Below are 25,566 nucleotides of genomic sequence, written 5' to 3'. Positions count from 1 at the left end.
GCAAAACCTGCTTTCAGAAGAATCTTAATTATTTTCCTACCTTTGTGGAAAACTTCTTCTGCTGAATTACCCCACACAATGATGTCATCGATGTATTGTAGGTGTTCTGGAGCTCCACCCTTCTCCAGTGCAGTCTGGATCAGTCCATGGCAAACAGTAGGGCGGTGTTTCCACCCCTGAGGCAGTCGATTCCAGGTGTACTGGACACCCCTCCAGGTGAAAGCAAACTGTGGTACTTTAGCACTCTGCTGCTAAAGGAATAGAGAAAAAGGCATTAGCAATGTCAATTGTCGCATACCATTGGGCTGCCTTTGACTCCAATTCATACTGAAGTTGTAGCATGTCTGGCACAGCAGCACTCAGTGGTGGTGTAACTTCATTCAGGCCACGATAGTTTACTGTTAGTCTCCAGTCTCCATCAGACTTTCGCACTGGCCATATAGGGCTGTTAAAGGGTGAGCGAGTTTTGCTGATCAGTCCTTGGCTCTCTAGCCGGCGAATCAGGTTATGGATGGGAATCAGGGAGTCTCAGTTGGTGCGGTTGGGCCCCACGTTGGCCGCCAATTAATCTGTCGTGGTTTAGGCCAAATCCACCACTGGGGACCCGAGGGACCCCAAACGGGCCCGACAGATGCTCCCCTCTACCCCTCTTCAAGGAGAGAGGCAGAGGAGGAAAAAGAGACTTATGAGTTTAGAAGGAACTAAACTACTTTAATGAAATATTAATAATAAAATAAAAAGAAATAATGAAAAATATATACAAAACCATATCAAGCTCCCGAGATGACAGTCACGTCACCGGCTGGCACTGGGGCAGTCCCAGGCTGGACTCAGTGACGGACAGGAACTGGATTCCGGATCTGGAGTCAGGATTGGGATCACAGGCAGACAGAGTCCTCCTCAGATGTCGGCCATTGAAGGAAGAGCCTGTGACCCTTTGATCCCTCAGCTTTTATACTGAGCACGAGGCAGATGGGATGGAATACCCTGTTGGTCAGTTTTGGGTCACCTGTCCTGTCCGCTCCTCCCTGCAGGTGGGACCCCACTATGCTTTTCCGCTTCCGACCCTCCAACGTGGCAAATAACAAAGTTGGTTGGCCTTGGCTGTTATGGCAATAAGTGTAAGCAGGAGCCTCTCTGCATCCCATGCCCGGGCATCAGCTGTAAACATTGGTCTTATCACTCTGAGAGAGTGAACACTGTCTGCACAATATGCAGTTAATTTCAGTAGTTAGAAGAGGCCCAGCTAAGAAGCGAAGTTACTGAACAAAATTGGTTCTGTTTTACCTCAAACCAGGGCAACGATCCTGCTTTTTTTTCCTAAGGAGTTAATCTCTCAAGTAATACAACTTGTTAGACTTGGTATATTTTGGGACTGTGTGTTACATTTGGTGTGCCGTGATCCTGACTGAGACAGGATGTTGGCAGTTGCAGTCCAGTAAGACATTTCAGTGCATGTTGAGCATGGTAGAGACTGGCAAGTTGTTGATTACAAAAAGAGAACAGTCAAAAGTTGCATACTCTGGCATATATATATTGCTCTACTGAAGTATTTCATCTTTCATCATATCTTTCTGCAAGTAAGTGATGCCTGTACTCTTCAATAAATGTTTAGCATTTGGAAACTCCTTTGGAAATACAGGCTGTTTCTTTTAGCCAGTGGAAAAATTGAATTTCTGCTGGACTTACATGACTCAAGATAGACATATATCAATAGATTTCAGTCAGTAGTATGTTAATATAATCTCTGCCCTTAGTGTGAATGTTTTATACATACAGTAAAGAAAATAAATCCTTTCTGTTTGTGAAAGGAAAAAAATCATTAAATTAGATTTTATAGTGAAATCATTTTGGTGTTGACAAAACTGCTGAAATGCTATTTATTTACTATAGTCTGCTAGTTACTAGATCCAGTATGGCAGTAAACTGCACTTAGCACATATGATGCTTACATGTACTTGAATATGTGTGGAAAACAGTGGAATACTGTGTAAGATACCATATAATTTTTGTTTATGCGTAACTTAATGGAGGGCCAGTGTTTTTGGCATACTAAATATGTGTGGTCCAAAACCAATATGTTGTTTCAGTGTAGCTGATAAAAGACATTGGATATATATTGTTCTGCAGATTTCATTTGGCTCCATCTGCCATGGGGTTTACCACTGAAAATGCTAATACGTTTAGTTGTTCCAAACAATTATCACAGAGTGCAGTTTGCCATTACTTAGGCGTGGGATGGATATCTGCTAAATCTGAAACTTCTGTTAGATTACTGCCTATATTCTATGGCCTTTTCTCATCTGTTAGCTTAAATTGGTGAATGTGTGTGATACTATGGGAAAGAATGAAATGAAACATTCTTGGCTAGTTAATATTTTTTTTGGTAAATGGCGATATCAAATGAATACACAACTTTATTTGTTTCTCTGCATATTAATACAAGATGTATTTTCTGTTTCCAGACAACTAACTCATTACAAAGTTAAAATTTCTGGATAGTTTAGTTTAGTAAGAACTTACAGTGCTAACAGATACATCTGTCTTTCTGAATACTGGAAGATATTTTCCTATTCTTGCAAACAGTGTGTTTTGAAAGATGAGAAAGAGAGGCATCATTTTCACTTGGAATGTTAACAGATTGTTTCTAGCCATCAGTGGGCGTTACCATAAAAATGTACTCATGGGTTTGCTATTACTGAAATGGATTCAACTCAAAAGGCATCTTCAGTTTTTTAAACTGCATTCTAAAAATTTGTTTTGCAGTCACTGAAGTGACTGCTTAATTCAGCAATTACCTAAGTTCAGTGATACCAAGCATGCTGTTTTTTTCAGTGCACGAAAACACTAAAATTATTTTTCTTAATGCCTTGATGGAATATGTTCATAAACATATCTTCATTTGATTTCATTACATAGATGGATTTGTAGTTCTCTTTCATTGAGTCTTCTGCTGCTTTGCTTTAATTTCAAAGATGTGGAAGAAATTTCCACGGCATTTGCCCAGATTGCTTAAAGAAGAGTTTTGATTTCTAGTTCTGGTATGTTTTCCCCTTTAAAAGGCTGAGTATATATACTCATACCTTGCTCTGCCATAACTATTTTTTCTTTTTCTTCTAGACTTTGATTCTAAGCATGCATTGTTGTGGGGTTGGTATTTTCTTTCGTTTTCTTGTTGTGGTTTGGGGGGGGAGGGCTTGTTTGTTGGGGTTCATTTGTTTGGGTTTTGGTTTTGTGGCTCTTCCTGTTTTGGACTGCTTTTGCTGCAGTAGAACCTGAAATCTGGTAGACAGATGGTAGCAACAAATGCCTAAAATAATTGTGTCTGGAAGTTATAGTGGTGAAATCTGAAAAGTGAAATTCTCTCCAGGGGCAGTGCGAGGTTTGACCAAATGCTGCAGGGAAATTAAGTTTTCACTAGAATACATTGGTCATTACAGAGAGAGCATGGACAACTGGAAAAATCTCACAAGGAAAAATGGAAAAGTTTTCATTCCTGTAATACTGTCTAGTCAAGTCTTCCTTTCTGTGACTTTTGTACAATTCTGCAGCTAGAAGTATACCGCTGATTGAGCGTCTTACAGACATTTTTCAGTGCCTAGAAATGCAAAATGTTGTGCTGACTGCTCATTGAGCTGTCACGCAGATCTTTAAAGGTGAAAACAAGCCAGGTGAGGCTTGTTTTTATCTAGGAAGGGCTAAGTAGGACCAAATATGTCTTACTGCCATACTGTAGGTAGAGTAATAGTGTAAATATGTTGCCATTATTTTCGTCACTATACAAGGTTGGTGAAGTTGTGGTGAATAGCTTGTTAGTAGTTATGGCCCAGTAGTCTTTCAGCTTTACAGAAGGTAGGATGGATACAGAAGACATCCCTGATGGCAGCAGCAACATTTCTAACCCTTAGGAACATTCTGAACCCGTAACCCCATATGTTCTGAATGTGAGCTGATACAGCAACGTCTACCTGAGTGTGTGGATGATCTGAAACAGGCTCATTGATATGTAGGCTGCTCCTTTTTCATCTCAAATGTGGATTAGTCATAGAGCTAAATGTTGACATTGTTTTGATACACCTAATAAAGAGCATAGATGAATGATTTTAAAAAAAAAAACATAAAAAATTGATATGGCTTACACCAGAAGGAGTGGATATAGAGCAAGCACATGGAGTATCCTTGTTTTGCTCAGCAAAGAATCTCTGCAGCAGCTGGTGAAATCAGCTTTTGAAATCACTCTGCCCTACCTGCAGAACAAAAGCTTATCTTTTCACTGGAGGTCTTAGGGTTCAGTCTGAGCTCTAGAAGCTGAGTACACACACATGAGCATACAAAAAGAATGACTTGCATGATGAACAGGTCTTGTGCATCATCAATCTAGTAGCTGCCTGTTACTTTACGTCTAATGGCAAAGAGGAATCAGTAAGTTAATAGTGAAATAACAGTGAAATTTTCAGGCAAATTCTCATCTAAAAGTAAGTACATAGAGGAACGTGAAGGTGCTTATTTCAATACGAGAAGGTTACTTTTTTCTCTATATACTGTAAAATTTTGTATTATGTGTGGCACTGAATTTTCAGGCGTACTATCTCAAGTGCCTTGATGACAAGTTGCTTAATTTTAGAGACTCATGACTTTGAATTAAGGATAGTTTGGTAAAGTGCTTAAGGATAGTCATAAATTTAAGCACAAAAAGTGATCTTGTATTCAGTGGGACTGTTCATGTATTTAAGGCCAGGCTAAAGGTGGAATGACTTTTTGAATTGAGATCTGGAAAGTGAAGAATATTCTCTAGAATGCTGTAATGCTTCCCATTGTATGTTGGATCTGCGTGAGAATTCTCTTCTGATAGTCTTTTTGCTACCTAACCACCGGTGTACGTCTATCTAGTACTGTTAAATTTTGAAAGCTAAATAATTAGCTTCCTGTACCCTCTGTAGTATTAAAGACCAGGTTAGACTTTCTAAGCAGTGTTACCTTTTTGTTGGAGTATTCCAATTTTTTTGTTGGTGGTGGTTTTTCCCAGTGATATATAATCTGTGAAAATACACCAACCTTAGAAGCATACCCTGCAAGGTGCTCCGAGTGTCTAATTTTATTATCCATAATGACAAGTTACTTTGTTTTTCAGGGTATGTTTGTTGTGTAACCAAATATTGGCCTCCTGAATTGAGGGGAAAAAAAAAACAACCCCGCAACAAAAAAACCAAACAAAACCTGCAACGAAAAGAAAAACACAGAAAAAGCATGATCTTTCCAGTTTATGCTTGATTCTTTGTAGCATGGAAGCCTGCAGGTAGTCCTGTTTTTACCTGCCATTGCCGATATTTTGTTGTGGTTGATTATTTTTTTATTTATTCTCTTGAGGACTTAATAGCCGGGATTGTTTCTGGTTCATTGAAGTGATTTCTCTCACTGTAAATTGTAGGAACTGATCTGCTTAGTATAGGGCTAATGAAGCCACAGTCGTGTTTATTTTAGTTTGACATTTTCCCAATGATTTTTAGATTCCTGCAGTTTGACATTCTTCTTTTCTGTTGCACAAATTTGGTTGGATTTTGTTGTGTTTCAAGATCTAGGGCATCTTGTTCTGGAGGGCTCCCAGGGAACCTAGCTTCCTCCGTAGCTTCCTCTGCTTTCTTCTGGTTGGGGTCCCGGAGACGGCTTGCTTTTAAGCTAATTTGAACAAGTGAAGTAGACCATTGGTGTTACATGAAGATATGTCTACAGCTTTATGTGTATTGCTATACTATCCTATTTATTCCTACTGGTAGCTGTTTTATCGGTGAAGAGATGTCCAGTATCATTACTTAATGTCAGTTGATAGACTTTAAGACTATTAATGCAAGTGAATTTTTATTTTTTATTTTTTATGAACTCTATATTAATTCCTGTTCCCAAGTAGGAAGAAAGAATGCAAGTGCTGGAAACAAATGTTAAGTCAAGTTGGGATTACTGTTAGTAATGGTGCTTCTCACTTTCCCTCCAGGTTGTTTGCATCCGTTCTACATGGAATGCTCTGTCACCAAAGCTGAGTTGTGATACAAGACCCCTCATTTTAAAAGCTCTGAATGAATTGTTTGCCCTGGTTCCCTCATTAACAGTGAATACAAATGAATATGAGGTATGTACTTGTGGACTAAGGTGACTCTCTTCTTTTGATGTATCTTGATATATGAGTTTTAAATATGCCTGCTTGTTTTTTAATATCTCTAAATTGCACCCACTGCCTAATTCAACTTAATCATAATGCACATTTCTGTAGAGTTTCACCATTTCAGATTGCATTAGTGAATCCTAGGAGATAGGTGAGAAATTCCAATGCAAGGTTGATCAGAGGTTTCCCCCTCCCAGAATGTGAGGACATGTGAATGCATCTGCAGTTCAGACCTGCACCCTTTCCACCCTTTTCCTAGCTCAGTGCATGTTGCTGTGGCAGCAGTTTGTTTCAGGTAGCTGCCTTTATTTCAGCTGCTTATTTGGTTAAAGAAAATCTGAATATGTGTTTCGTTTGCTTTTATAGAAATTCAAAGCTCAAGTTATCAGCTTCCTTTGGAACAACACGCAAAACAAGGTAGGTGACACAACTGAAGATGCTGATTCCTGGTGTCAGTGATTGGATATTAAGTTTTATACCTTTCTGTCAAGACAAGGTTATCAGTGTCAGCAATCTCATTTTCTAATAGGGTTTTCTTCTTGTCATTGTTTGACACTGTTTTTGAAGCAATGTACTGCACATGAAAGATGGTAACAGATGGTCCTAAGATCTGCCGCTCGCAAGGAGAATCATAACACAAACTAGGTTGACTCCCCACATAGGCTTCAGCCTTGACATGGTGAAGCATCCTTGGCAAAGCTGCAGCTGTGACAACTAATTCAATTCTTTGGTGGGGTATTGTAACACAATGGGAATGTTAGACCATCACTACCATGAGGCTGGTGGAACCAAAGTATTTTAGTTTAAATGTGGCTCAGATATTTCTGCATAAACTGCACTCACAGCAATAATGGAGTGTAGCAATCAGAATGTTTGCTATCAAGCCTAGTAATTGGTCTTGCTAGTTTGCATTTTATATATTAAGTAAGCAATTAAGAGTGCACCTCAGGAAAACATTGTTATTTTAAAGTGTTTTTCAGCATTCAGTGGTTAATGGATAGGCTTTTTGTATATGGAGTTTCCAGTTGGCAGCAATACCGTATGGTGTGCTTGTGATTTTCTTTTTCTTCCTGCTAATTTTCTAGGATGTCGTTGTAGCCATTTCAGCCTATAAATCACTCTCATCATTTGGCTCTGAAGAACATACAATTCATCATCTTCCTGAACAGGTAACAATATTGTACATTTAACAGTAAGGACATCTGACACTTCCATCTGACATGGCTTGTGTCCTCATGGAAGGGAAGTAAGGCTTTGTGCCCTCTCTACCAGACAACCATCAGGACCTCATAGAAGGAATATGAGCTCCTGCTGGTGAAATGGGATGATATTATGTATGATTAGCATAACTAAGACTTAGGAGAGGGGAAAGGCACAAATTGAGGCTGAGTCATAAAATCATAGAATGGTTTAGGTTGGAAAGGACCTTGAAGATCATCGAGTTCCAACCCCCCTGCCATAGGCAGGGACACCTCTCACTAGACCAGGCTGACCAAGGCCACGTCCAGCCTGGGGCCTCAACAACCTCTCTGGGCAACCTGTTCCAGTGCCTTACAACCCTCAAAGTGAAAAACTTCTTCCTAATGTTTAATCTGAACCTGCCCTTTTCCAGTTTGAAGCCATTCCCCCTCGTCCTGTCACTACATGCCCTAGTAAAAAGTCCTTCCCCAGCTCTCCTGTAGGCCCCCTTTAGGTACTGGAAGGCCGCAATAAGATCTCCTTGGAGCCTTCTCTTCTGCAGGCTGAACAGCCCCAACTCTTTCAGCCTCTCCTCATAGGAGAGGTGCTCCAGCCCTCATTGCTCTCCTCTGGACACACTCCAACAGGTCCATGTCCTCCTTCTGTTGGGGACTCCAGAGCTGGATGCAGTACTCCTAGGTAGGGTCTCACGAGAGTGGAGTAGAGGGGCAGAATCACCTCCTTTGACCTGCTGGCCACACTTCTGATGAATCAGCAGGTTATTTTTTTGGATACCTATTTTGCGTTTTATGCTCTTCTGTTAATGCTTGCAGTTGAGCCTTGACACTAAGCAGCTCTTGTGATTTCTTCATCATCCATTTGCAGTCACACACATGCTTAGTGCTTTTGTTCCTGAAATGGTCAGTTTGAAAAGTACGTGCTTTTTTTTGGAAATAAGATGAACATTTTTCCTGTTTTGAACTTTTACAGCATAACATTTCTCTTTTTTCTTGATAAAGGCAGCCAGAAGAAAAAATAAGAGATACTTACTGGAAAGCTTTTTAAGTATGTAGAGGGCTGTTAAACTCTGAAACTTTCATCTGATCAGTTGACTCAATAATCTTACAAAAAGAAACAGTGCAAGGAAATGAACATATAAGGTCATCTATGTGATTATATTTTTTTTTTACATTAATCTTGGAAGAGAGAGTAGACAATAATCAGTTGTCCATTGGTACGTAGAAAATACTTCTGTAAGTTTTTATTTCCTGCATTATTACAAGATTGATTCCATTTGCATATGAAAAGGTTGGAATAAGCAGCTTTAAAATTAAAAAACAGACCTGCTTTATATAAATCAATGATAAGAGTTCAGTGTAAACCTTAGAAGTGAAAAATGTGTTTTGTATAGAGGAGCATGGGATAGAATGGGGGAAATCTCTAAATACTGCTACGAAACTAAATCTCTTGCATGGTAGTATGTAGCTCTGTATTGCTGGTGCTGTTACTTTACACTTATTAGAAAATGAGTAAATATGTTACATTGAAAACATTGTAAATATGTTGTAGTTTTTCAAATTCTGAAGATGAGGATAGAAAAATAACGTAGCAGAAATCATGGAATCATTTAGGCTGGAAAAGACCCTTCAGATCATCAAGTCCAACCACAAATGTAACACTGCCGAGTCCACTGCTAAACTGTGTCTTTTAAATAACTCCAGGGATAGTTGCTCAATCACTTCCCTGGGCAGCCTGTTCCAATGCTTGACAACTCTTTCGGTGAAGAATTGTTTTCCTAATATCCAATCTAAACCTTCCCTGGCACAAATTGTGGCTGTTTCTTGTTGTCCTACCACCCACCTAGCTACAACTTCCTTTCAGGTAGTTGTAGAGAGCAATAAGGTCTCCCCTCAGCCTCCTTTTTTCCAGGCTAAAAAACCACAGTTCCTTCAGCCACTCCTCATAAGACTTGTGCCATAGACCCTTCACCAACTTTATTGCTCTTCTCTGGAGGCACAAATGCACTGTCTATTTTAAAGTGCCAATATAAAACATTGTTTTACTCTATGTTTGAAGAAGACTCAGAGTGAAAATGAAGTTTTAGTAATATTAGTTTAGTCCATAAGTGTCAAGATTAATTTGACTCTTACAGATATGGATTTACATACCCATGTAATTTTTATTAACTAGCCTTGCTTTTCATTCGGGTAGAAGGAAAGCTTTTATTCTTTCAGCTTCATATTAATGAAATGGAGTGAAATTAATGAAATGGGGAACTTCTCATATTTAATTGGTGTTTTTGAAACTTGGAATCATGAAAGGTAATGAGGATTCAGAATTTTTGTGCTGATATTTCCTTTTTTTTTAATTTTTCAGGCACGACCAGAAGTCGACCCACTGGAGGAGGCAGATATGAATGAAGATGAAGAAGAGGAGAAGGAGGTGGATCTTTTTGTTCCAGGTTCTTCATATATCAAGCTGTTATCTCTAACACCAGCTTCTGTTTTGGGAGGTATAATATATTCAGTATTTGAGGTTGCTTTGCAGGTTTATGATCACAGTGACTGTATAGACATGTGGCTTTCTTATAATGGAGTGTCGTGTTAAACTGCTACCTTTTTTTTTTTTTTTTTTTTCCCCCCCTGGAAAAATATCTTACCAAATTACAGGAAAAAAATGTAAAGTAAAAGTTTAGAGGCAAACAAAACCCCCAGCTCATTTTCAGGAAGACAGCAGGTCAGATGTCCCGATGGTGGAAAAAATGCTTATAACATAATTTAAAAATCCCTATCTGTCCTACAGAAAAAGCCAATTGCTTATAATTTACTTCAAGTGCTCATTGTTTCATCACAGTACAACTTCAACAGGGATGACTGAGCAGACATTTTTAAAGGCAGTTCTTTATTTTAGTCCACCAGGGACTAAAAAAAACCCCCACACCCAAACCCATAGCGTTTTATAAAAGAGAGGATTAATAGTATTAAAACAGTGTTGTATACAAAATCTAATCAATCAATAAAGTGCTAGGCTTAATGCTCAATTTTAGTGGTGTATTGATACTGACATATACTTCAACAACTAGTCTCTGGTTGATGCACTTCTTTTGACATATATGCGGCTGAATCACCTTTAGTATTTGGGATTTTTAGTGTTTCCTTGATTACTGTCATTAATGGTATCTTTCACTTCTCGTTACAAGATTATGAGGTTAGTACCTGGACACAGGCATTGTTATTTCACTGTTTACACACCACCTGCGATCTTAATGTGTGATTGCAACCTGTAAACATTACCATGAGATAGTAGTACTATTTTGTAATATTTTCCCCCAGTGGGGGCTCCTAGAAAGATCCATTCATTAAATACTCCATGCATTGAAGTCTGGAGTATGTGCAAGCTCACCTAGAGAAGAGTATATATGCCCTAATTAATAAGTTCTGGAACCTTTGTGTGGAAGACTGATATAACCTATTTAAATGGAAGAGAGTGATATATCTGGGCAGAAAACTCAAGCTGTGTAATGGATGCTGAGACAAGCAATTTACCAGGAAGATCGGAAACCAAAATGGACTTAGAGAGAACAGATTGAATAAAAAGATGCAGCAACCCCAGGCTGGTATAAAAGCACACATGCAAATATCTTTTCCAGCCCAAATATTCACTGAATAGATTCTCCCCCAGAGGAGTCTTCATCTTTTAACGCTGCTAGTTAACACAGAACAGTTGAGTTGGAGTTAAATCCAGTTGGCGGACAGTCACAAGTGGTGTTCCCCAGGGCTCAGAATTGGGGCCAGTTCTCTTTAATACCTTTATCAATTATTTGGAGGAGGGGACCGAGTGCACCGTCAGTAAGTTTGCAGAGGACACCAAGTTGTGTGGGAATGTTGATCTGCTTGAGCGTAGGAAGGTTCTACAGAGGGATCTGGACAGGCCGGATTGACGGGCCTAGGCCAACAGTATGAGGTTCAACCAAGCCAAGTGCTGGGTCCTGCACTTGGATCACAACAGCCAAGAAGGCCAATAGCATCCTGGCTTGTATTAGAAACAGTATGGCCAGCAGGACTAGGGAAGTGATCATCCCCCTGTACTTGGCACTAATGTGTCCGCACCTCAAATGCTGTGTTCAGTTTTGGGCCCCTCATTCCAAGAAAGACATCGAGGTGCTGGAGCATGTCCAAAGAAGAGCAATGAAGCTGGTGAAAGGTCTGGAGCACAAGTCTTATGAGGAGCGGCTGAGGGAACTGGGATTGTTTAGCCTGGAGAAAAGGAGGCTGAAGGGAGACCTTATCACTCTCTACAACTACCTGAAAGTAGGTTGTAGAGAAGTGGGTGTTGGTCTCTTCTCCCAAGTAATAGGTGATAGGACAAAAGGAAACAGCCTCAAGTTGCACCAGGGGAGGTTTAGATTGGATATTAGGAAAAATTTCTTCACCGAAAGGGTTATCAAAATTGGAACAGGCTGCCCAGGGAAGTGGTGGAATTGCCATCCCTGAGTTATTTAAAAGACAGGTAGTGGTGGCGCTTAGGGACATGTCCGAGACTTGTCTGAAACCTGGTAGTCAGAGAATTAAAAATAATACCATATAACAAACTATAAACTTCAAACAACAGCTTTTTATTTATTAGTATTATTCAGACATATATCTCTGCAGGAAGAATGCTAAGAACTTTGTTCCTGGGATGTTAGTTACCTCTTTTCTTTTTTTCATTCAGGCTGATTGCAAGCTTTAAAACATTTGCTGCACATCTAGGTGTTTCCTTAAATTTATTCAGATTTTCTAGTTTGAGTTGTATCTGGCAGGCTAGATCTTTGGGTTGTATGTCTTGTATGAAGAATTGCTTTTGAATGGCTTGTAAGTATTAAGTCCTTTGGCATAACTAGCAAGTGCAGTAATACACAGCAGTGAATATTACCTGTGCTAGGATGCCTCTGTCAATGTGGATGGTTAGCACCAAAGAAAGAACTGTCCTCTTTCACAGAATTTCTTCCCTATTGCTGTAGCCACCCTAAATAAAAAAAGCTCTTGTAAAAGTCTAGAGGAGGTACATGGCTAGTGATTTCATGTCAATAAATTTATTTTTGTTGGAAGATTATATAGTGTTGATGATTCCCGAGGACAAAGATTTATAGTTTCTGTCTGAATCACTGTAGTGAAAATTGCTAACTGAATTCTGAGGGTTTTGTTTGAAGAGTGTTGGCATTACGGGTGGAGGGGAAAAAAAATAATTCAACAAATATAGGTGCCCTTCCTGCCATGCTACAAAAACCTATCAGATTTAGATTGCTAATCCACTATTAAGTTGAATTGGGAAAGAGCGTTGCTGAAAACCACAGGAACTTGCTGAAAATAGGAAATTTGAGCTAATTCCAGGATAAAACTATTTCATTCTATGCTTCCATAGGTATTTCTTGGACCTAGAAACAACAAGGGAGTGCCCTTTTGTCTCCTTTGTCCTCTAGTTCCTGGTCAAAGCAGGACTGCATATGATTTGGGAACTTGTATGCCAGTTTCAAGCCTAGTGTGAAACGGTTATTATAAATCCTCTTAAAACTGAATTATAGAAAGCACGAACAGACTTTTAAACGTACCAGGTTTGCAACATGCTGGTACATTGTTGGCTCTGAATTGGGGTGTGGTAACAAACACTATGCAGTCACAATAGTCACTTTAGAACAAGAGGAAGTGTCTTAGAACATGAGGAAATATCTTCAAGTTGTGCCAAGGGAAGCTTAGATTGGACATTAGGAAGAATTTCTTTACTGAAAGGGTCATCAGGCATTGGAACGAATTACTAAGGTCCACGGTGGAGTCCCCTTCCCTGGAGGTATTTAAGGGTCATGTAGATACAGTGCTTAGGGACATGGTTTAGTAGTGGGCTAGTCAGTGTTAGGTTAGTGATTGGACTAGATGATCTTACAGGTCTTTTCCAATCTAGGAGATTCTGTGATAGATGTACATACGTGGTACATACAGAAACACAACCCTTTTCTCTAATGTGTGCTTGTAAAGGCTTTTTCAGATTGGCTTCACAAATGAACAATAACTTTCTATTAATTCTGTATAATTTTAAACCTAGCTAGACTATAAAATGCATAGCTTGAGAAAGCACACAACTTAATAAATATTTTGTACTGCTGCGGTAACAGAAATCAAGGGAATACTTCTCTCACTGGATCCCCTGTTTGCATAGACATGCTCTGTCTCCGTCTAACCTCTTTTCATTGTGATTCTCTTAAATCTCTTTAAGAACAACCTGTTTTCGGAGGCAATGTTTTTCACTAGGTTGGTAAACATTAGTTTTATTTCTCATTGTCCATTTGTCAACATGTGCCAGTGTTACTGGTGTAGCAGTCAAAGAATGCAGTCCAATAGCTCAGAGAATAGTTAAGGCTATTTTTCTTGCCAACCTAAGTGTGTGACATGACTTACTCTGAGCCTTTTGAAGTTGCAGTGGCAGTAGGTATGGTGTCAAAGACTTGCTTAGAGTTCTCAATTCTTTGACCTTGAGCTTTTATCTGAATGTGTCACTACTAGTTAATCTGAGTGTATCTCCCCTGAAGCACAGATGTCATTTTGGGTTTTCCAGGGTTTGTTTGGTCTCTCAGTCATCAAGCTCTGATGGTCCATTTCCTGTCTCCTTCTTGTACTTCATCCAGCTTTTGAAGAGTTTGCAGCATCACTTGTGAAACAGGAGATGACCAACATGCCCCGTGGTGTGTATCATTCTGCCTTGAGAGGAGGGACCATGCGCTCAGACCAGGGGAAGACCATGGCAGGTGTTCCAAACTTCTTGCTGAAAATGTATGAGAGGAACAAACAACCAGGCATGACGCCAGGCCTTGCAGGTATGCTGTCACTTTCTTGAAGTTAGACAAGTATATGTGTTTTGACCTAAAGATTTCTATGAATCCAAGAGTGAATCACTTTCAGAAATAAAGTCCTATGCCAATTGCATATGCCTACATATGCTTTTAAATTGTTGGCTTTATTTAGTTAACTTTACTTTGCTTTGGGTTTTCCACTGACTTATGCAAGACTTTTGAACTATTAGCATGAGTGTTGGTATTGACTTTTTTTTTTTTTTTTTTTTTTTCTCCCTTCCCTCCCTCTTTAAGCTGGCATGTTGTTGTGTTACGACCTTCCAGTTCATATGGGCAAAGATGGGAAGCCTATTAACCGATTTCTGGTCAGCAGGGGACGCAATTTCCAGCAAATGTTGGTAGCCCTCATTCATGAGGTAAGGTGCTGACTTTTCTTCCTTTCTCAGAACTATTATGCTTCCTTCCCTGCCTTACTACCTCTGGGGTATAGAAATCCCCCCCAGGTGCTGTGTAATGAAGGTACTGTCAGCAGGGTTGTGAAGTATCTCAGATTGCAAGTTCTTCTCCCAAACTAGTAAAAATAAAAACCAAAAACCACCCTTAAACACAGATCTCAAGGTATCTAGTCATGTATGTAAATTGAATAGGTATTTTCCCTCTTTACTGCTAAAGAATGAAAGCAGAAGCTGGAGATAATGCGCCTCATCATCACAGGACTGAGCAAGTAAATTAATGAATGTTTTCTAACTGCTTGGATGCTCCAGTGGAGAGCACCAGGGGAAGTCCTTAAGGATATGGCAAAATATGTCAGAGGAGCAGATTTAGAGTATCAAGTTGTGAATGAAGCGTGGGCTTGCATAGCATCCAGAAAGTAAAGTTCTGCCTTCTGTGTAGTTGCTTCATTCAGTAGGGCCAGAGGTTCTGCAGAAAAAACGTATTTAATTGTATTATAATAAAAGGCACGGCCTTTGAAAGGTCCTGCAGAACAGGCGAGGTGCCTGAGGATTGGAAGAAAGCCGATGTCAGTCCAGTCTTCAAAAAGGGCAAGAAGGAAGACCCAGGAAACTACAGGCCAGCCAGACTCGCCTGCATCCATGGAAAGATGATGGAACAGCTTGTTCTGGGTGTCATCTGAAAGCATCTGGAGGAGAAGGTGGTTATCAGAAGTAGTTAACATGGATTCACCAAGGGGAAGTCATGTCTGACTAATCTGATAGCCTTCTATGATGGCATGACTGGATGGATAGATGAGGGGAGGGCAGGGGATGTTGTCTACCTTGACTTCAACAAGGCTTTCGACACTGTCTCCCACATCATCCTCATAGACAAGTTTAGGAAGTGTGGGTTAGATGAATGGATAGTGGGGTGGACTGAAAACTGACTGACAGAGTTCAGAGGATTGTGATTAGTGGCACAGTCTAGTTGGAGGTTTGTAACAAGTGGTGTTCCCCAGGGGCCAGTTCTGGGTCCAGTCTTGTTCAACATATTCATCAATGACCTGGATGAAGGGAGCCAGTTTGCTGATGACAGAAAACTGGGCGGTGTGGCTGACACAGTGGAAGGCTGTGCCGCCATCCAGCGTGACCTGGACAGGCTGGAGAGTTGGGTGGAGAGGAACCTAATGACATTCAACAAGGCCAAGTATAGGGTACTGCATCTGGGGAGGAATAACCCCATGCATCAGTACGAATTGGGGGCTGGCCTCCTGGAGAGCAGCTCTGTGGAAAGGGACCTGGGAGTCCTGGTGGACAACAGGATGACCATGAGGCAGGAATGTGCCCTGGTGGCCAAGAAGGCCAATGGCATCCTGGGGTGCATCAAGAGGAGTGTGGCCAGCAGGTCGAGGGAGGTCATCCTCCCCCTCTACTCTGCCCTGGTGAGGCCACATCTGGAGTATTGTGTCCAGTTCTGGGTTCCCCGGTTCAAGAAGGACGGGGAACTGCTGGAAAGGTTCCAGCAAAGGGCTACGAAGATGATTAGGGGATTGGAGCATCTTTCTTACGAGGAAAGGCTTAGGCACTTGGGTCTTTTTCGTCTGGAGAAGCGAAGACTGAGGGGGGATCTTATCAATACTTATAAATACTTAAAGGGAGGGTGCCAGGGGGATGGGAACAATCTTTTTTCAGTGGTGCCCAGTGATGGGACAAGAGGTAACAGGCACAAACTTGAATATAGGAGGTTCCATCTTAACATGAGGAGGAACTTCTTTATTTTGAGGGTGGCAGAGCACTGGCACAGGCTGCCCAGAGAGGTTGTGGAGTCTCCCACTCTGGAAACATTCAAAACCCGCCTGGACGTCGTCCTGTGCAACCTCCTATAGGTGACCCTGCTCTGGCAGGGGGGTTGGACTGGATGATCTCCAGAGGTCCCTTCCAACCCCTGTAATTCTGTGATTTTGTGAAAAGGCATGTATTAAACTGTTATATAAGCTGAATTACAGTGGTATGAAGATCAGTTCTAAACTACTGTGTTGTAAACCTTCACCTTTTGCTCTGTTAAAGCACCAAATACAATCTCTGCTGAAAAAAAAAAATTATTTGTTTGTGTGTATTAGCAGTGATTATAACATCCAGCAGCACATCAAAAATTGACCTTTCTCGTGCTGACGAGCTACCTTCTCAGTCATAGAAAGCCTTAAAATAGCATGCTTGACAAAGAATGGGTTTTCTTATTGAATGTGGTGAGCTTGAAGGAGGTTGTGATGCATACCAATGACTGGAGACAAATATTATATTGTCTCAGTATTTTACAAAGTCAATTGGTTCACGGTGCAGTAAAACTAAAAAGAAAACCAAGTATGTTTGAAATATAAATCTAAGCACAAAACGTCTTCAGACAATCCTAACTGCACATTTTTAGTGTAAATTCACAATAACTATAAAATTTTGATCAAAACATATCAGTATTTCTGTTCTCAGCTTATACTGCTCTAAAAGACAAAAGTATTTTCTTGCCTTTTTTCCTTTGTGTATGCAAACAGTTGGAGTTAGGGATGTCAGGAAAAAGGTATTTGGGCCTTTGTGTAGAAAAGCAAGTCCCTGGGCTCATCCAACTGAATTTCACACCTTAGTGTTTGTTTAGTCCTTAGTGTTCTGAGGAGCGGAGTTTCATGGTAAAAACAGGGAGCTTAAGGTATAAAGCTGTCAAATAGCAGTATTGGTCTAAGAAAATTGAGTTAGTAGGACCTAGGCTTATCTTTTCCCAGCAGTGGCTATAGTAAGTAACATGTTTTTGCAAAGTCATTGCTTCAGAGTTCAACACGGCACATTAAGCAGGGTTTTTAGGGGTTTTAAATTACTGTAATGATGCTTCTTCGCTACTGCTTTGAATCCTTTTTATTTTAAGTGGGTTTTTTTTAACTCTTATAGTGACTTTTTAAGTAAAGTAAGAAGCATTTCATTAAAAAGAAGACTTAAAGTTGCCTTTGAACCATTGCAGTCAGTGTAAAGCTCCAAGAAAACTGAGGTGTATGTAAATGCTAATTACGATTAATTGAGAGATAGCAAGCATCTATTTATTTTACCTCTAAAAACCTCCAGCAGTTGGCATTTCCTTAGGGATTATCAGTCATCAATATAATTGCCATACTGGGAAAATAACATTTTTATCTCTTCAGTGATTTGATCTATCCTCATATCTGTAGAATTTGAACCTACAGGTTGCATATCTGTCTGGATCTGTGTATGCTTAGTTGCCATTATTACGCTTAGCTTTTTGAATACTGGGGCATGGAGAGTGGCTTGAGGCAACCAATTTCATTTTTGTGAGATTCTTTATGTATAAGTGTGATGCCTCAGATCCTACTATCAAATAAAGGAGTTGCATGAGATTTGTGTTGCCATGGTTTGGCCTCAGCTGGCAACAAAGAACCACACGGCTGCTTGCTCAAACCACACAGCTGTGGGGGAAAATCAGCAGAAAAAGGCAAAACTGGTGGGTTGAGATAAAGGCAGTTTAGCAGAACAGCAAAGGAAAGAGAAAAACAACAACAGTAACACCAATAGAGGAATGTACAAACACGATTACAGTACCACTGCTCACCCACCGGACCTGGGCAGCCCCAGCCTGCTCTGAGCCTTGAGTTCCTGCCCCCTCCCCCAGCCAGGTCCCTCTATATACTTATAGACTGGGGATGGCTCACATGGTATGGAATACCTGTTCCCCTGTGCCAGATCCTTGGGGGAAATTAACCCTATCACTGCTGGAACCAGGACAGTATACAGAAAAAATAATGTCGTCTTGTATGTTTGAAAGTCTGTAAAGCTTACAAATAACAAAAACCCGGGGTTAGCTGCCATTCAAATCTAACAGTAACAATAACATTAAAATTGTAATTTACTGTTAAACCGTAGTGGCCCAGTCGTGTTTTGTCTCCTAGGTGCTATTCCAGTTGAGAGATTGGATGCAGCTGTAATACCTGTCAGCAGGATCAGATTAAGATGCAGAAGGGTTTTTTGATGATATTTGAACTGGTATCTCATGGGAGGCAGAACATACATTCAATAAAAACGGTGTGTTTGAAATGCGATGTTGCCCTTTACTGGTCACTGGTAACTTGAAATAGGAAGATCATCTTTCCCCCAGCAATGGGGATGTGCTGTTTGATTGATTATTAAACAAAGCTTGTTAACCTCTCTTTGAGAGGACGTGTGAGTTACTGTAGTTACAGTAGTCAGAAGTCACACAGACCATGGGTTTTCTTTGTTTTCTCTATGGCTGTGCATCATACTGTGCAAGAAGTCTGTGATGTTTATCACAGTCACCTGGGCTAGATTAGCTAATACATTGCCTGTGACTGTTTCAGTTTTTGAAGTAGTTCTTCTTAGGGGTTTATGGGAATAATCTCTTACCAGCTTCACTTACGTTTGTTGTGAAAATAAATGAGGATGAACAGTCACATGTGTTCACATCATGTACCATATGTTTTGATGGTTCTGTAAATGTATGTTTTGGGTTAAAGTTATTAGACTAGCTAGCTACCCATCTTTTCTTTCTTTAGTGGAGGTGAAGAGAACAGTTCATGGTACGTGCAGAAAGCATGGAGGCAGCCTGGTTTTGGCACACAGATGTAGCAAATGGTGGCATTGACCATCTGAACTGGTGCAGTGTTTTTAAAATAAAAGGATGGTCTTGCCTTTGCATGTTTCTCAATATTCAAGTGCTCTCTTTGCATTGGAAATAGCAGTTATTTCTCCCTAATAATTTACAGGCAGAATTGCAAAGTTGCGTGCCAGTGGTGAGTTGTATAGTAGTAAATACTGCTCTACAAATAATAATCATGTTAGGCACCCTTTATACTCACAGGAGAAGCATTCTCTGCTTCTGTTTTAAGTGCGTTCATTAAATGTGCTGTGAGCAGTAAAATGGTAAACTCCTTCTGTACATTTCTTTCCTGGTTTGATTTTGATATAATCAAGAGAGTCAAGGGCTTATTCAAACCTTGTACCTGAAGCACCTTGAGATGACAATTGGATTTTCTGGAACAGAATTTGCTGTAGCATATTCTTCTGTGCCTAGGTATTTCAATGGAGGTAGTTCAGATTATGAACTACTTTGTACTGGTTTCCACTATGGAGTTTACTGAATCTCCCTCCTCCACGGATGAAATGTATTCAGGAAGTAAGTTTGTTGACAGATTTTTGCTTTTTTCCTCCATAGCCTAATGTGCCTTGAAGAAAGGCAGAATTTTTTTTTCTCACAAAGGAATGCTTGGGGAAGGATTTGGAAGTGTCTGCATGCACGTTTTTTTAAAAAGAGCCTCTAAGCAAAATTTGAGATGAAGAGATGCTACTTCACTATTTCATTGATATGGATATGTAATGCTAGCCTTATTTATAATATCACTGAGGCTGCAGTTTATATGTCCCATATGTGAGAAGGGCATTTAAATACATGCCTAAACATTTTACTGACATAAGGGTATTGTATAAAATACGTTTTCAGAGCCACATATTTTTTAGAGATGAGCTGAATTTAGGAGCTGTGTGAGTTGGCAAGGGCTATCGAGATGGAAACTGTTGCACTTGGTAAAAGAACTTATTGGGATTCCCAATCTCCCTGCTCGACAGCATTTTTTGAGATGAGCCATAAATGTTAATAGTATCGCTGTTTGTAGGTTCTTAAAAAGGTATTATCTCAGACACTCAGGGAAGTTATAGAAACATGCTTAATTTCACTGGTCCCTAAATTTGTTTTGTGTGCCCTCTGCTGGCTATGAATCAGTGCAAAATGAGTGAGCAATATACAAAAATCTGTTGCAGTTTGGAGGCACCAGCGCTGAAAGAAAACTCATCCAGATCTTGCCATGGTGTTTGATTTTTATTGGGAGTGCACTGCAGAGGGGAATGAACTTTGCTTGTTGTCAGCTTTGTCTATGCTTGCCAGTATTAGTTAGCTAATGCTTAATGTCGTCCTTGTTATCAATGTGTATCCAGTGATAGAGGACAAGACTGCTGATTTCCTGTGCTGAAACAGTAGGTATCAGCACAGTTTATGTGATAAACTTCAGCGCTATGTCCAACCATTTTTAGTTGTAGATGTGTTTTTATTTGAGTGTTACGTGAAGATGTTCTGTTCCCTCTTTTCTTCCTCTTATTCCACATGTCTGCAAAATGTTTACTGCCATGCAGAAAGTTAATCAAAAGCTGCTCAGCAGTTTTGCTGGTCGTCAAGCACATCTCCGAATTTTAGATAAGATGTGCAAGGTGCTAATAATACGTTCCCGATTAGACCATGTTGTCTAGTTGCTTTAAATGCAACAATACACCTAAAGCTTTATATTTCCCACATGAACACCTGGAGTGTTTTGAAGGCCCGCTTTTGCTCTGGTGCACAAGTGTGGATTACACAGTGAACTTCATGTGTGGATTACCATGAGACCAGACAAATCTAAATGCACAAGTCTAAAGTAGTTTCAGAGTAGAGGCAAAGGGGAAGACTGGAGTTACTGCAGATGCCTTGGGAGCCTAAGGCAAACAGTTCTGACTGGAGCCGTGGCTGCTCACTAACTTGTTGGAGGAATTGATGAGCAGAGATGAGACTGTATGTGAATAAAGTTTTGGCTAAAAAGGAAGGACTAGTGTTATTGTGTCATTTAAAGATGAGATTTGTTTTTTCTGCAGGGTGTATTTGTATTGGCTGTGGGGTGGAGTAGGTCCTATCTTTTGGGGTTGTATTTGTGTAGATGTACTAGTGCTTAAAAGTGTTGTAAGTTTACCACTGACAGTGAGCATAAAGCTTTAGCACAGTCCTTTGTTTTTTGTTATAAGATCCATGTACAGAAAGAATATTGGCTGCTTTTTGTAGATCATGTGGGACGTAAAATAGTGGAGATGAAGCAGAAAGACTTCGGGAGATAATTAACAGACAAGGGGAGTTCAGTTGTTTATCTTGGTTAACCATTCTGTACAGAGGAAGCCAGTGGAGCACATGACGGAGAAAGGAGGGTTTTGCATACCTTGAGGCATGCAAAACATGTTTTGTTTTACATGTTAACAGTGACTAGTCCTGTAATAAAATAAAACAGGAGGAATAAAAAGGAAGAATAATAACCTTCTCAGATTAAGCCCGGCAAGATTAGTTACTCTAGGTGGGCTTTGCACAATTTTTGATCCCAGCTCACCGGGTTTTCCCATAACTCAGGGAGTCTGGCGTGTTCTTTTAATTTAGAAATAGAAACTGTAGGCCTTAAACAGCTGATACTGAGATATATCCCAGCTCACCTCAACCTGACATGTTTGCCTTTTCTTTGTTAAAAACTGATTACCCTGGAAACTGCTGAGATTAAATAACTTATTTCCAAGGGAGTCCAAATGGCTGTGGTGACATTTTTTCATCATTTTGGTAAAGTCAGACAGTAGAAATAAATGGATGGTAGCAAGAAAATCCATTCTGTATGCCCACGATGGAATATGATGAGATATTGTAATGCACACCCACCATTTTAATTATGGAGCTTATGTTGGTTTTGGGTCTGAAAACACAGCAGTTTAAAAGGAGAGGACACCTGAACTCCAACTTGACTTTAATAAAATGTTGCTGCAATTAAGGTACATAGACTATGCTGGACTTCAATGTCTGGAAAACCTTTTTTGTTAGCCTTGAATTTGTGATCCATTCTGTTTAACCTACCCCTGTAATTACTTCATTAATCTACCAAGGGCTAGAAAATGGCTTGCTACTGAGATCCCTTGACTTCTTTTTTGTCTTTCAACATGCTCTGAAAAAGCCTTTGAGTCAGTTTGCAATGTTACTTGCTGAAGTATCCTTGGGTTCCTGAGGAAGGTCTGTGCACATACATCAGATTGTGTAGTTGACCATTTGCGTTATTCTTTTGTTGTGAAGTTGAGGCTGTCATACCTATGTGAGATTTGGAGGCAAGCAAGGAGAGCTGTTGCGTATTTCTTGAAACTATCTTTGAGGCAGTGTTGTTTTCCTCCTGTTAGTTCTATACTGGCACTTTCTAGAAAGAAACTTTGTAATTCCTTTCTTTTTTTAAAAAATTCCTTTCCTTAAAGGAAGTTTGAACTGTGTACTTGAACATAGTTACTTATACCCCAGTCATGGATACTAACTCCTTTTGAATAATCTTCCCTGTATTTAGGTAGTCTACTTATATTTATTTTAAGCCTCTGTTTAAAGCTTTTAAAGCTTTTAGAAACACCTAAGATTTACTAAAACTATGACAAACATAAACTGCACTGACATCTTTGTATGTATTTTTGTCTACCAGTCCTACTAAGTGTTGTGCTTATTGCCACATATAATTCCACTGCTCTCTCTGGGATCAATTATCTGTTGAACTACCTGAAGCAACTGGTTTTGTCTGGCCTGGGTAACAAAGTTGAGAGTAACTTGGTGTGGGTAAAATCAGAAAGCAGAACAAAGTACATTATAATTTTACTTTCCTACAACCATGTGTAATGTCCTATGGGTGCAAGCAAATGATTGCCTGTAAATAACAGGTTGGAGAACATACATTCTGCATATGTTAGAATTAATGTAACCACTTCTACATTTTCTGATGTGTTGCACAGGTTAACATTCAGCCTTCTGAATGGCACCGCTCCATACTGCTGCCACAGTCTTGGTTAGGATTTATGAGTCGAACGTACAATGCAGTCCTGCAGGTAATTTCGAGGTATATAATATTGTGCACATTAATGCTTATTCAAGTGGTATGAGTTTTGTTTCTACCAGCAAGAGCATCCATGAAAGTTAGAATAATTTAAAAATAAAGCTTGAGGTGTTTCATAATAAAATTTATTAAAAGGAAATAAAAATGACTCTTCATTTAATGGGAGCACAGTCTGGGATACTTTCTAGAAGTTTAACTTCTGCTCTGTAAGCTCTTGCAGTCGTGTTCCTTTGTGAAGTTGCAGAATTTGTCAATTGTTAGGAATTTTAGAATGTGAAATTTTAGCTAGAGCTCTAACCTGTTCTTTTGGGTAGGAATTTTGTAATAATAGTATCACAAAGGAGACGGAAGCTATCGAGGAATGATTAATTAAATACAGCTTCTCTTAACCAGCATGTAATTGTGTCACACTGTGAGGGACTTGTCTTTTGATTTTTCTACCCTATCTAATGATTAGGAAATATCTTAAAACCTGTCTTTTATTAGGTTAGCTGACCTGACATCTAAAGCAATGTAGTGTCATTTGTTTTTTCAACAGGGAAGTGATCTAAAAACCTTTTAACAAATAGCTGCCTTCTAGAAAGCTCTGTTTGTGCTACTAGAAGGGTTTATTTGTTTGTATTTCCAAGCCACATCAGCTGTTTTCAGTGTGAGCAGATCAGGTTGCTGAGTGGATTCTGGAAGCTTTGACTGCTCCTTGTTTTGCTGTGCAGCCAAACGTATGCTCCTCTAACATTTTCGAAACAAATTTTATCTTGGTCATCAGCAAAATATCAGATTCTAAGCAGAGCCGGCCCCATTACAAAGCAGGCAGCTGCTATTGAAATTGTAATTTTAGGTCGCAACTACAGAGGGGGACATTGTTGCTTGTATTTAATTACTTTCCTATTTTGCTTCCCCTCTGAGGCAAGATTTCACAAGAAGCTTGGCATTTAACAGACTTGTTTCTGAAAACCTCTCTAGGATTTTGTGCCATTTTACAGGGCAATAGAGCCTATTTTTGTTTCTTCTGGAGTCCCTCACTGGACACTTTTTTTTTTTTTTTTTTAAACTGCTTCCTAGTATCTTTACTTACTCCTTGTGCTTCTGATACTATATTTCATCTGAGATGACCAAAAGAGTCTGCAGTGTAATATGAGTAGTCTATATAGTCCATAATTCAGTATGTCTGGACAGATAGTAATAATTTCTACAGTTTGGAGGCTGATAGGTCTCACACTGCAAGAAATATAATCTGGTGTCCTTCTGTAGGATTGTGTCTGGTGACCAACACATATGACAGGTGACATACTCCTTCCTATATCTTCTCAAGACATCAGGAGTCCAGATTGCCAAAATATTTGCGTGAGGATTTTTTTTCCCTTTGGACACCTGAAAGTCCTCTTGTCTTTTATTATATCTACTCGTATGATTAAGCACTTCTGCCAATTTTTGCATTCAGCATCTTTTTGAGACTGAAATCAGCATTGTCATGATGATCCTATAGGTCTTGATTTAGTACAGAACTTAAGCCAATGTTTTTGTGTTTGGGGAAATTGCAATAGTTTATGCATAGTTTTTATGCAACCTTCTCTTTACTCAGGATGTTGTATCTATCTGCTCCTTTAATCTCTGTTGAGAATCACTTTTTGAGTGACATCTGGATTTACAGGTTGACTCTTGTATTTTCAGGCTTTTATGCACACCCAATCTGCAAGTCTTCAATACCTGAAAAACACATCTTGTGTGCCTAGATTTTTCACTTAAAGCTTAATAACCTACTAAGGAGAAGTAACTGACAACCTAAACAAGTTGAGATGTAGTTGTCTCGTGGTTGGAGACTGAACATAAAGCAAAGATGCTTAATATGTTTAGATAACGATTGTTAGAGACAAGAATCCATATCATGTTCTTTAAGGTACAGAAAGAACTCTTGCAGGAGATGACATGGAGGTTGGGGTCATAGAAAGGAAAAGGACAAGGAATTCTGCTTTAAGTAATGAATCAAGAAAGTGATGTTTGCTGTTAGAATCCGTTTTAGCAAGCAGGCTTCTAAATCTTACTCCTTGCTTGTACTCCTTCCCAAGGGAACTTGTCTGTTTGCATGGACTCAAAGAGATGTCTCGGTATCTGTGGCTGTTTGGCCAACTGCAGCTTGTTTTCCTCACTCAGAATAAAAAATTATAAATTCTTAATATATTGTGTATTACAATGGGATCCTATATCAAAACCAGTTAAGTTCACTTATGAAGTAGGCCTTGAGTGGAAGGCTACATCCATCATCTAAATGCT

The 25,566-nt window shown here is 39.7% G+C and overlaps 1 protein-coding gene across 1 annotated transcript in view; it reads left to right on the top strand.

Moving 5' to 3' along the window:
• FOCAD (focadhesin) overlaps positions 1-25,566 on the top strand; it is a 123,421-nt gene that overhangs the window by 63,594 nt on the left and 34,261 nt on the right. Inside the window, exons 16-22 of the mRNA XM_082497005.1 lie at positions 5,990-6,124; positions 6,524-6,574; positions 7,243-7,326; positions 9,713-9,848; positions 13,995-14,183; positions 14,454-14,575; positions 23,195-23,287. Of these exons, the coding sequence (XP_082353131.1) occupies positions 5,990-6,124; positions 6,524-6,574; positions 7,243-7,326; positions 9,713-9,848; positions 13,995-14,183; positions 14,454-14,575; positions 23,195-23,287 (810 nt within the window). The remainder of the gene's footprint in view (positions 1-5,989; positions 6,125-6,523; positions 6,575-7,242; positions 7,327-9,712; positions 9,849-13,994; positions 14,184-14,453; positions 14,576-23,194; positions 23,288-25,566) is intronic.

Source organism: Vanellus vanellus, assembly GCF_965231255.1.
Source record: "Vanellus vanellus genome assembly, chromosome: Z".
Taxonomy (NCBI): Eukaryota; Metazoa; Chordata; class Aves; order Charadriiformes; family Charadriidae; genus Vanellus; species Vanellus vanellus.
Note: the sequence above shows the minus strand (reverse complement) of the source record. Positions and strands in the feature narration are given on the sequence as shown.